Raw genomic sequence first — 12601 nt, 5'->3', positions numbered from 1 at the left:
CTAATCGATCCATTATTGCCAACTTTTTAAAATATATAACTGCTTACATGTTTCTTTTTCTGGTATATGAATTACTGATAATTTCCTGTTTTTATTCAATATTAAGTGCGTGATAAGATCACTAAACCATTGTTACCATAACCTTGAATAAATTTAACATAGTTTACGAAAGTCTAGTGCGATTAGTATTATAACATTCTGCAAGAGAAAGCTTTTATAAATTGTTTATTCATTAAGCTTTGCACAATAATAGAGCAGAAGAGATTTCTTTCTGTTACTAAAATTTTGGCAATAAACAAATTCCGATGAATTTGCTTCTCTTATGTATATATGTAAGCTTTTCTATGCAAAGTATCTAGTCAGCTTTACTGACATTAGAATTTTGCGAAGCAAAGCTTTTTGAAAAGTTAGCACTTCATAGAGGCTTGTCTGATCTAACGATCTAGTAAAGATATGAACCAGCTCTGCGCATAAAGAATTACGTATATAAGATGGCAAAGAAAGGGATTCCCATGGAATTGCAGAGCCAATTTAGTCCTTTGTTCGACACTATCATTAGCCCTCAGGTCCTTTCCCCCAATTGATGCAACCTGCTGAACACACGATCAGCTGCGATTGCAACTGCGATCCTGACTTGCAACATGTTCCCTTTTTCACCGATTTTCCTTTTTACTCCGTCCGTGTGACTTTATCGTGTGATTCTACGTCTGCGCCCCTTATTATTCTCTCGATCGAATCAAAAAGTTAACTTTTCCCAGGGATTTTCAGGCATTCGGGGATTTCATCCCGCATTTGTGCGTGTGCGAGCATCCTGTTGCATGTGGATGCGGCTGTGGCAGTGGCCCCCGCCTCTTCTTGCAACAGGAGCAGCAATCGATTTGGGCATTCGTTTTGGTTTGTCCTTCGCCCATGGTGCATAGTCCTTCGTCTATAGGATCGGGATATTCCCAGCTCTTTGTGCGCTGCTGCTGCCACAATTTCTCGTCATTCTTCTGGTGGCTCTTTGTTGGGTTATTGAACTATTGCTTCCCTTTGGGTGCACAGGTGATAATTTTTTGGGAATTTACTGCGCCATCACTTGTCGCAGCAGTTTTGGGGCAAATGGAAAACGGGTATACAGCCATATAATCGCATTAATCGCATGTTCGGCCAATATTAGTCTAACCCTTCTCGGGCTTCTATTTTCCGGATCCGTAGATGCTGGTTTCCTCGAGTTTGTCCAAGAATTTCTCACACATTTCACGTACTCGGGAGTGCAACTAAGTCAACAATTGCACGGCAGGTATCCGCATCTTGAGGCCCAAAGACAGGCGCAAATTATTTTGACAAGTGGCCGAGAAATTGTCCTCCATTGTCCAATGCCACCAACAAAGACGATTGTTGGTCTGCTGCTGGCTGAAAATGAAGAGGCGAACATCTCGGCTGCTGCAGTTGCTTTCTGAGTGACAGGCCATTATTATTATTATCTTGGGATCATGGAGATTGCAGACCAAGTGTCTTCCCTGATCGCTCGCATTGGATAAATATTGCAGCCCATTAATTACAATCAAAGTGCCACAAGCACACTCGAGGGCAATACTATCGCTCAATGTCTAATGACAACGTGAGTCGATCAATTGCCAAACTGTTTAACCCCTTTGTGGCTTTATTTGCATTTATAACGAAGTCTGTGAAACATGTCAATTTGGTTTTTTTTGAGTTCCTAAGTCTTTAACATTAATTAATTGGGTTTAGAAATTATTCTTTTGCCATTTAAATGTATTCAAAAAGATAAAGATTTTACATGTTTGGGTTCATTTAAAAGTAAAAATAATAATGATCATTGTTGGTTTCCAAACCACAAGCATTCTTATTGGCCAAAACTTAACTTTAATTGCTGCTACTGAACGTCGTTTCTAAAACACGAACTTATTTAACCACCGAAGGTCATTATAGCCAATTTAAACTGTGCTCGCTGGTACAGTCGCCGCTCTATCTATTTTCGGTTTTTATTATTTTTTCGGCGCTGTGCGGCCGGAAATCGCCAGCAATTGCACGTCCCATGTGCGTGTCTTCCAAAAATATGTGTGTGTTTTCCACTTCTGTTTTTCCCGTTTTCCTGCATTTTCCGTCGCTTCTCGCCTGTGGAATAACAAATAATTAGCATTAACCACGCAATTGAGTCGCGGCGGCGCAATGTTGCATTTAATTTTCGGGAAAATGCGTTGCACATGTGCATGCGCGAAAGAGAGGCGTGTAGGTGCAGAGAAAGAGACGGCAACAACTGCAGCGACAGTGCGATAAAGCATTTTCGGTAATGTCAACAAAAACGCCAAAGAAGAACGACAACAAAGTAAGCATAAGAAAAACCTGCAATTGGTGGGGGAGGGTGAAGAGGGGGGGGGGGACGATAGCGAGGTCGCCATCTTGGCTTTCCCAGAAGAAGGGGAAATTGGTAAAAACACAAGATACTCGAACTTGTGGATGCAGAGATACACAGATACACGCACACTCACGCATTTGTTGCATGCATCGCGTGGTTTTTCTTCTACTTTTCGACTTTTTGTTTTTCATTTTTGGGATCGGCGGCCCTACGCCAACAAAACTGAAGCCACATCACGATTTTGGCTACGATCGTGGCATTCGGAATTCAAATGCTATCCACGCCGCCTCAGATTGCATAATTGCCACGACAGCACGGCGATCATCGAACCTTCAAAGTGCTTCAGTTGTTATATGAGTGTAGGGTTTTATTATGGGTAGTTATGCTATGAAATTCGTCCAAAGTAATGCAGATAGTAACAAATTACTCTAAATTTCACTTTAGCAAGATATATTTTAAATATGTTTTCAAGAGTAAAGTACAAGATCTACATCACTTTCTGTGACCTTCACTATAACAAATATAAGGGCTCCTATTAATTTGCAAGGCATCGACCCCTATCAATTTTTCATCAGTTTCGATCATCTGGGGAATGTATGTATCTCATTACTGAGCGTGGCTAATTTGCCCGCAGAGGTCAAGAAGTCAGGACGATGGTCAGCTATGCACCCTCTCGCTCTGGCACACGCTTGTCAGGATCGAGCAGCAGCATTCCAAATACAATGCAAAAGGATCTGCAAACGAAAGTGAAACCAGGATCGATAGCCTCGAGCGATTCGAGCGACTGACACACGCTGTCCTTTTTAGAAAACAAAGGCCTCGAAATGCGACAAATTCAAACAGTTTTTGTTTGGTTTTACGTTTTTTTTTTCGTTTTTGTTTTTGGGTCCTTCGAATGCATGTTGCTTTGTTCGAGTCAAAGTTCCCAGATATCCTTTGTAATTGGATCCTTTCCCGAGGAGCACAACAATCCCTGCGCGTGTGAAGCGCGACGAGTGCGCGTATATCTATTTTCATTTTCGCTGCATTTTCCTGTTTTCTCGTATCTTGAGCGTTGTTTATGTCGCATAAAAAACCGAAAACGAATCCGAGGGATACGTTTCCCATCCCCAAAACACCCGCACTTTCCAGGGGTCGCTGGAAATGGCGTACGGCGTGTAATTTATGCCAAATATGATAGCAGCGAATGTTTGTCCTCGTTGTTTACAGACATCACGTTTTCCCTGTCTTCATCTCCAGTTTCTCCGCGTGTTTCCACATGAAAAGTGACAGTTGCAGATCCGTGGGCGATAAGAAAAGTCTGGATGGTCCCCAATGTCTGGAATTTTCACATTTCCCGGCTGGAGATCGTGCACTAAAAGAAAATGAACTTCTTTACTAAAGGCAAATAGTAGTTTCTATGTCCTTATTCGATCAGAAGAAATACTCAGACTTATGTATGTAATAATTGTATATTCTTAATATTAATAAAATGAAAAAAACATCTGCTGAAATAAATCATATTCATATAATGTTATTTGCCTTGACTGTGGTTTATTTTGATTAATACACATTTTTTATAAGTAAGAAAATTTCAAAATGTAAGTTAAATTAATCTGGTTTACATTTAATCATATCTTCCGAACAACAACAAAATCGATATATAAAAACCAACCTTGGATTATTTGCTTAAAATGCAAAGTCGTCTGCGTCTTAAATGGATTTTCCTGCTCAACAAGCTCTCGAAAAAAAAGAAAATATTTCCAATTCGTGTGGGGGGAAATGCCTATTGCCAAGGCAGTTTATCTCGGGTGGAAAATGGCCACCCTCGTGAAAACCGCAATGCGAAAAGCCAAAGTAGAGCAGGAAAATATTGCAGGAAATGTGGAAGCTCCTGTCGCATTTTTAACGCTTTTTAGCATAAACAACATAGGGCCGGAATCGCAGAAGGGCCATCTGGGTGGTTGGTGATATGAACTTATATATGTATATGTATATTTATATAATCTAGTAAGGTTTTCCCGTCTGGACGACGTCTGCCTGCAGCTTTGGCTTTATTTTCCGGTTATTTTTTTTCTAACTTCGTTCGTTTGTGTACGCTCATTTTATTTTCAACCCCTGGGTGATTGCTACAAAAAATTTGCATGCGGCCCTTTGTCGCGTTTTGTTGTTGCTGCAAAATTGCCAGATACAAGACACTCGCACGCACACGCACAATCCACTTTTAATAATGCACACTAAGTGTGTGTGCGTGCGTGTGTGTGAGTGCGTGTGTGCGCTTGTGTTGGTGCGCCGCGGAGGGAGGGTGTTTTGGGGTGTTTTCGATAAGTACTTTACGAGAGACAACCCTCGTTTTGCGGATTTTTTTATGATCCGCCTTTGGTAGTCCAGTGGCAACATCAAAGTTCATATCCTGCTTCCGGAGGGGGGAAAGCGGAAAATGTTCCCTGCACCTCCGGTGGTTGCTCCTGGCAAATGGGAGTGGAAATCATTGGCATTGGCTGCCCCTGCAATTTTCGCAAACATGAAAATGACTCTTCGATTGGGTTTTTGGCGAATCGCAGTGGCGATTTTGCAAGTTATCCTGCATTTTAGGGGTTGTGAGCGGGGTGGTGGTGGTTTAGTCAACGGAGGAGGTTTTTGGCCAGCGAATCATGTGCGAAAATTCTGCAATACAAATTATGGAATGAGAAAAAATGGAATTATAAACTTTCAATATAAATATTCCAATATACTTTTAAAGAGCTTTAAGACTTTAATAAGTATTTATCCTATAAAAAAACTTTCTAAAAAGCTGGCATTAAAAATTACCCTAAAATAAAGGACAAATAAAATTAAATACCTTAAAGTAGGATTAAATTTAATACATCCATATTTCAAATAAAGAAAATTCGCATAAATCAAGCCTTTCGCAAAAGGGTATTTCTAACCCTTCCATAAGGAAGTCCATCAACTTCTTATTGTCCTAAGTCAAGGAAGTTCGGTGTAGAATTTGCATAATAATCGGGACGAAAACAGGGATCGCCCGAATATGCAAATGACCAAATCAATCGAGGACCAAATTAAAATCGATCAAAATTGATTTGTTGCCCGGTGTGCAGAAACCCAAACACCGCACCCCGAAATGCCAGATCACCCAGGACCGCGATGCCTCCAAGATCAGGACATTGCCGAAGGAGTTGTGCGAGGAGCGTGAGAAAGTCTCCTTTTTGCACGAGTGATTTACATAATTTTTGGGCAAGTAAATTGCATGCACATCTCGTGTGTGGACCTTATGCAAATGAGCTGCGACGCTATTGCCATAGTGCCGTCCCTTTTCAACCCCCTGCTGCCAGCACGCAGGACGCAGGACGAAGGACTCGGGCCGGGCCGCAGGACTCAGGTGTGCGAGCGTGTCGGCATGCTGTGAACAAGGCGCCGTCCACTGTGCCCGTAATTAACCCCTGTCTCTGTGGCATTTCCCTTTTTCCATCCCATTTTCACTTTCGTTTGCATCCGAGTTCTTTTGGCAGTTTCGCAATGCGAGTTTCCTTATGCAAATGAGAGTGCATCCTCGCCCTTCCCTTTATATTCGCCAAGTGAAAATCTTATGCAAATTTCCTTGGCTGTGAAAAACTCCTTCCGCCGCGAGATACAGGATCTGCGTGATCTCCGCTCTAATTTGACTGCTGGGTGTCAGGTACTGCGAGCATCGTTATCCTTTTTTGGCTGCGATCGTGAGAAAGTTCGGAAATTTGCATAATTTTTCGTGAAAATTTTGCTGGTCTACGTGATCGTTGCAAAGACAGTAGAGATTGGAGATGCTAAATCTCTGATCGCAATTTCCCAAGCTCTTAGGAAATAATGAATTACAAACATATTAATTTTTTTTAGTTTCTTGTCCAACCATATATGTACACATGAATGTGTAATATAGGTGTTTACAGTTTTTATTTTCTTATATTTGGGATATTTGTAGTGAAACCCCCCTTTTTTTTACATATACATAAAATGCAAGAATTCATAAGACTTCTTTATGAGGATTAGGCCCTCAGCTGTCCTTCGGGTACATTGGGGACCACTTCAACGTCAGAGGAATCGTTGGACTCGGAGCTGTTGTTCGAAGATGAACTGGAACTGGAGCTTGATCTGGAGCGCGACCCTGAGCTGGAGCCAGCGTTGGAGCCAGAGCTAGAACTAGAGTTAGATCTAGAGCTGGCGCTGGAGTTTGACCTGGGTCTCAACTTGGTGTCGGACATGGACCTGGACCTGGACCTAGAAAGTCTGCCGGACTTGGATTTCATTTCCGACTCGCTGCTGCTGCTGCTGCTCATCTGGAGTTCGACAACGTGTGGCAACTTGGGGGGGGATCTGATGGGTTGCATTTGCAAAGGATTACTATTTATTGGGAGATTCCTCATTGGAGTGCCACCAATAGCCGACAGTTTTACCGGAGCGGAGACGTCATCGTCGCTGGTATCGCTCAGATTGTGAGTCTCAACAACACCTGCTCCCAATTGTGGAGCCATTACATTAGCCTGTAGCGGCTTCAATTTGGCGGTTAGCGGAGCAGTTGCTCTCTTACGCACCACGTTATTGGCAGTGTTGTTTTTATTCCTGAAATTGATCAAGGGACCACATCGGCGACGATTTTTGTTGAGCATCCGTGTAATGTTCACCAGCTGCGACTGCAGTGCCCGCTGAAGTCCTTCCTTTTCCGAAGGCTGCATGTCCTTGAGCTTCAGCTTGCTATGGGCCCTAGTTGCCTTGGTGACGGCACTTTTCATCATGATCATAGTATCCGTGGCGAGACCTTTGACATCGAAGCTCAGATCTCCACAGTTCTCTGAGGAAAATCCTTCGATTTGCTGGACCATGTGAATTATCTCCTTCATGGCGTTTGTCGGAAGCTTGGCAAATAATTTCTGTGTGGCACATCGATCCGCGTCAGTGATACGCATTGAGGCATCGATAGCTTCATCATCTGAGGATTCAATGCTAACTGCCATGAGGTTATCTATTTCATTTCCACTTAACAACTCCATAGCTGGCTTAAATTCGCCTTGGACCAAATCCGTTTCCTGCTCGGGGCTCATCTTCTGTCGTTTGCTAGATGATGGGTTTGGAGAATTTCGTTGACCTGCCTCCATTTTGTTTATCATCTTGTTTAAGGTGTCACAGAAAGTCTCCACCAAACTCTTGGCTGTCAGAGGTTCCCCGGAACCGGGCATTTGGACGCACTGCATCAAGCTATTTACCGTTAACTTGGCGGCAGCCAGTAGTTCATTTAGATCTGCGGCATTCAAAGCAGATTCCAGCGATGAGTTTCCATTCATGGAAGTACACCAAGCCGCCGGCTGATTAAAGACTCTTTCGTAGAGGATTTTAGCCGGTTCGTGGTACTTTCTAAAGCAGCCATCCACATGCAAGCAAAATTCATTGACAGACTTGAAGTACTGGCGATCAACTTTCTTTTGCAACGAATCCCACTTGTTACTGAAGAAATTGCGCGTCATGGCATCTGTCTGATTGGTGATGCTCTGCAACTTCTTCAATAATTCCCGGCACTTGCGTTCCGTCTGCGCGGAACTAGGAGCATTGGTCCTAGGCCTGCCCACCGCCTTGGGATCCCTATTGCAGGGCACCTCTGGACCAGACGGCATGCCTCGGAGTTTCTTGTGAAAGAACTTCTCCAGCATCTGGCCCTTGCGGTAAACGACATCGCCGGATCGATTGAATAGGAAGCAATTGCTAATAATTTGCTTGAAATCGGCAATCGCTTCATTGACAGATTTATAGTAGTTGTTCTGAACTCTTTTCACAATGGTACCGATATCCATGGGACGATGGATAACCGTGTAGTATGTGGGCACCATCAGAGCCTCCGTGTCCACGGGCTCCAAGAAGTCCAAGGCATACTTCTTCTTGCGAGCCTCGTCGAGCAAATGCTTCTTGAAGTAATGCAACTTATTGGTATAACGACCCGCCATTCCGGGATGCGGTATAAACTCGGGTTGGACACGATTTGGGAGTTTTAGTTTTACGGAAAGCGGCTTGCAAGATGCCTGCCAATAGAATGATTTGTAGAAATTCGCGCAGTGAATAGCTTACGAACTCACCATGCTAGAGATATATTTTTCAGTTACTGGTTACTGGTTGTTCGTTTGTTTCGATTTTTGAAAACGTGTCTCTTTCAATTTTACACAAATATAAACTCGAATTTGACTACGATTACGATTGAGTTTTGGGAACACTTTTGCCGTTCGACCGTCCGCTTTCAGGAACAAATTTTTGTGATGGAAAAACACATATCACCGCTCAGCTGTCCTATTTTGACAAGTGAAGTAATTGCACAGCCTACTGCCATTTAGAAATCACTAGCATGAAAGTTTCGAAAGTTCTAGTCAGGGATGCCAAGACATTGCATTTAAATATGCGGCAACCCCTAGGATTTTGCAAAAGTGAAAGTCACTATTAGAACATTCGTTTATTTTAAAATCCTGCCTATTCTTAAGCCCTCGATAAGCAGCAGTGCACCAATTATAGGCTGGTTGATCAGAAAGACACCGAAACTAAAGCAAACAATGGCACATCAAAGGGAATGGAGGCAAACATCCAACCACCCATACCACCCACCACCACACCCGACCGGCCCCATCCACTGAATATTTATAATAATTTGCACCACTTCAGAGGCTTTCAGCGTTTTGTACCCCACCTCCCGGTTGGAAAATGTGGCAATGGGACATAAAAACTGCTTTTTGCAATTTACATCAACATTTTTATCACCCCACCACCCATCGGCACATCCCACCACCGACAACCTTCAAGGAGTACAGCAACAACAACACGCTTTTCCTATTTGCATACATATGTAAGTGTGTCCCATAAATACAGATATACGGCCACGCCCCTCACCGCCGCCCACCACGACAGCCTCCTGCGTCTTTTTGCGCACTTAATTACACACGCATACGCTTCATTCCACTTTGCGGTGCTGCTTGTCTAGGCATACGAGCCACCCAACCAGCCAAACCACCCACCCAACCAGGCACCCACTGGAGGACAGGAAGGACTCCGCAACCATTTGCGAACCACCGCGGTGGGACAGGCCCACTACGGAAATAGACACGGGGCACACTCCGGAAAAATCGTACAAAATGGAGGTCATCACTGTAATCCCAATCGATAATGCAAATTAACAAGGAGTCGTAAAAATTATGAACTTGAATATGGGCAAAATTAATTGCAAAATTATACAAACTAATTCCCATCGTAGATATTACGATATTATTATATAATATTCCTAAATATCATATGCTTCTATGTTTCACAGTGTTCGCAGTACAGTCCTGCGATTGTCGTCCTATATCCTTGACTAAGGACTTTTCGTGCTGCAAATTTGTTGCTCTTTAGGCAATGGCACTCACAGAAAGGACCACTCACGGAATCGCTGGAGACGCAGAATGCCCGGCTATCGCAGGTTCTACCTGCCTGGGCCAAGGTGTCAATATTGCGTTATCATCCCGGGACTTTGAGTCCCAGCTCCGATCCCAGATCCCCGACCCCTGACCACTGAGCCCTTAGCCCTCTCACCCCGGCAAACGTCCACGTCCTTGGCCATTCTTTCGTTAATTTTATCTCTGACGGCGATTAATGCGAATAAATTTTATAGACGAAAATGTGCACTCGCATGTCCCGTCGCCGAGTTATCCTCTTTTGTGTGTGCGTGTTTTCCCTGGGACCTTTTCCCCCGCCACCGCTCGGCTAGCATTTTCCTTGGTTTTCCTACGTTTTCCTCTTCGCCCCCTGCCTTTGGCTAATGTTTTTTTACTGACTTTCTGTGGCCATTGTGCACCGCCTGTGTTTTGGAGTATGTGACTTTTGCTGTTTGTCTTCGGCACCTGCAGACCTGCAGTTGTTAATTGTTCGATGCCCGGTGCTTACGCGATCTTGCAGCTCTCAGGATCCCGACGAATCCGATTCCGATCCCTCGGCGATTCACCATTCTCCCTTCTCCCTTCCCTTCCCTTTCCGTCCGATTTTATATTTATTTTTTTAGCAATTGCCGCTGACTCAGCATCCGTGGAGAGCGTGGAAACTCGTAGTCTCAATGCCCCCAACCAACCCTCAATTAGGATAGGGCTCGGTATGGAAACAGCAGGTCCAGGTCCAGGTACAGGCTGTCCAGAGCGGAGATACAAGTTACAAGATGATACAAACAGGTTTCCCATTTTCTTAACCCTCGTCGTGGTCGCGACACTTGTCCCGCTCCCCGATTTCATTCGGCATTGTTTGCGATGTGTTAACCTTAAGCGATTTCTGACTTTTGTGGACCCTATTGTTGCGACCCTGACTTTTTTCTCTTGATTTCGATTTTGATATAAAAAAAAGACAATGAAAATACATTTCGGTGGGAACGCCGCGAATCCTGACCAAAGGACAATGGCGATCGGCGATGGTAATCGCGGCGCAAAAGATGCAGGTTTTTTTTGGGATTCCTTTGGTTTTCCCCTGCTTTCTTTTACGTCTGGGTGTTTGGGTGAAAAAAGGGCGCACCCACACACGCACTATTTATGGATTTCCGTTGGGAATGGGAATGGGAACGGGAATGGCGGAAAAGCTATGCCCTCGCTTATTTTATTCGCGCCGCTCCCGAAAAACAGGGAAGCAAATGAATGGGGGGAGTCAATGACCCGCCGGAAAAGTGGGAAAGTCGAACAACCAGAAGACGACGAAATGTTGCAATTGCAATTCACCAATTTAACTGGCTGCGCCCGCATCTTGGTCAATAAAAGGGAATTGATTGAGAAATTGTGAAAATAAATTGGAAATGCAAAGGGGTTGGGGGAAAGTGTGCCGCGTATCTGAAAGTCCAACAATTAAATGGCAAACAAATTTCCGCCAATTATTCGACATTAATTATTATCCAGTGGCGTATGAGGGTCAGCGGTGGACAACTCCTTGCGACTCCTTGCCGGGAAAAGGGTTGTTTACCTTTTCGAATGACCATGCTGGTCCTATCAGATCACCCATGAATCTTAATCAGCGAGATTTTCGGTTATGGCGGTTTGCATTTAGCCGTTTTCCCAGGCATTGCGAGAAAAAGTAACACAAGTTTCAAATCAGCATCATGTTTAGTGTAGCATAACAACATTTAAATCATTATTTTTTAATCTTATAGAATTCTAACTTGGATATATAATAGGTATTTAATAATATATAATTTAAGCTCTTTAAACAGACACACACATTATGTTTTACATATTTGTTTCATTAAATGTTATGGGAAATTGTTTCAAATCCTTTTGAAACCCATTTAATAAAATTTAAATAATTGGGTGTACAAATTTGTATCTGTGCGCAATATGCATTGGTGTGTAAATCTGTCAAGCGTTTCTTTTGGTAGCCTACGGAAAATGCCTAAAGAGTCATTGACTTTGAGGCACCAGAAAACGCATCTGCATTCGGTGCAATGGCCGATGACGCTGACGGCCCAAAACGCCAATCGACCAAGACGCTGCCCCGCCCCCTTCTTTTCAACCAATTAAGCCATGAGAAGCTGCCCCAAACTGCAATCAAAGAAGGCTGGAGGAAAGCAAAAACCCTAAAAATGAAACATTTTTCTCAAAGCCCGTGTCCGAGTCCGAAAAACGCATTACGCGATGAGGAAAATCGGGTTTAGAGCTGTTAGCCAGACTACCTGTGCAGGTTTTTGGCCCCACTACGACCAACACCACCAAGGGAACTGGCCGCAAAAAACCAACAGCGAACAACAAAAAACGATCATCGCAGTCGGTCGAGAGTCGTGAAAATGGGTTTCTTGGCCCAGCATCACATATCACATCGGCCAAAAGTCACTCCCGACCGACCAGATTTCATATCGCTGGGGTCGGGGATTACACACTTTGTGCATTTGCCGAGTGCGAGTATAACTATAAGTTTCAGGCATGACCTCGCCGCGATCCCAAGCCCCCCAGCTCCTTCGATTGATTTCATACACTGCGAAGAACATTGTATGCTTTGCATTCTTTGCAAAAAAGCCTAAAAAATCGAACCAAACTTAAATAAACCGACATTGAAAGGGTTTCAAGCACAAGTTCTTCAAGGATACTGTTTATATAGCTTAACTATTAAATATTCAATATTTAACACCATTATGTTTTCTATCCATGCGAAAACTATTTTCAGTGCATTCTTGATTCTTTATGGGTTGACAACTTGTAGGCGTGTTGAATCGCGGACGTAAGAAGACAGCGATTGAAAATGGAAATGGAACTG

At 43.5% G+C, this 12601-nt stretch overlaps 1 protein-coding gene and 1 long non-coding RNA gene across 2 annotated transcripts; one reads left to right on the top strand and one right to left on the bottom strand.

Moving 5' to 3' along the window:
- Positions 1-6212: 6212 nt before the first annotated feature.
- tbrd-2 (testis-specifically expressed bromodomain containing protein-2) lies at positions 6213-8598 on the bottom strand. The gene is made up of 2 exons (NM_137557.3): positions 8440-8598; positions 6213-8385 (listed from the first exon to the last, which is right to left on the bottom strand). The coding sequence occupies exons 1-2, from the start codon at positions 8440-8442 to the stop codon at positions 6364-6366; spliced, it is 2025 nt and encodes a 674-aa protein (NP_611401.2). The 5' UTR covers positions 8443-8598; the 3' UTR covers positions 6213-6363.
- Positions 8599-8761: 163 nt separating this feature from the next.
- Positions 8762-9612, top strand: lncRNA:CR44432 (long non-coding RNA:CR44432). Its single transcript, NR_124620.1, has 2 exons — positions 8762-9194; positions 9257-9612. It is a non-coding gene; the product is annotated as a long non-coding RNA:CR44432 (long non-coding RNA).
- The last annotated feature ends 2989 nt before the right edge of the window (positions 9613-12601 follow it).

This window comes from Drosophila melanogaster, chromosome 2R (genome assembly GCF_000001215.4).
Source record: "Drosophila melanogaster chromosome 2R".
Lineage (NCBI taxonomy): Eukaryota > Metazoa > Arthropoda > Insecta > Diptera > Drosophilidae > Drosophila > Drosophila melanogaster.
The sequence above is the reverse complement of the archived record's forward strand: the minus strand, read 5'-3'. Positions and strand labels throughout refer to the sequence as shown.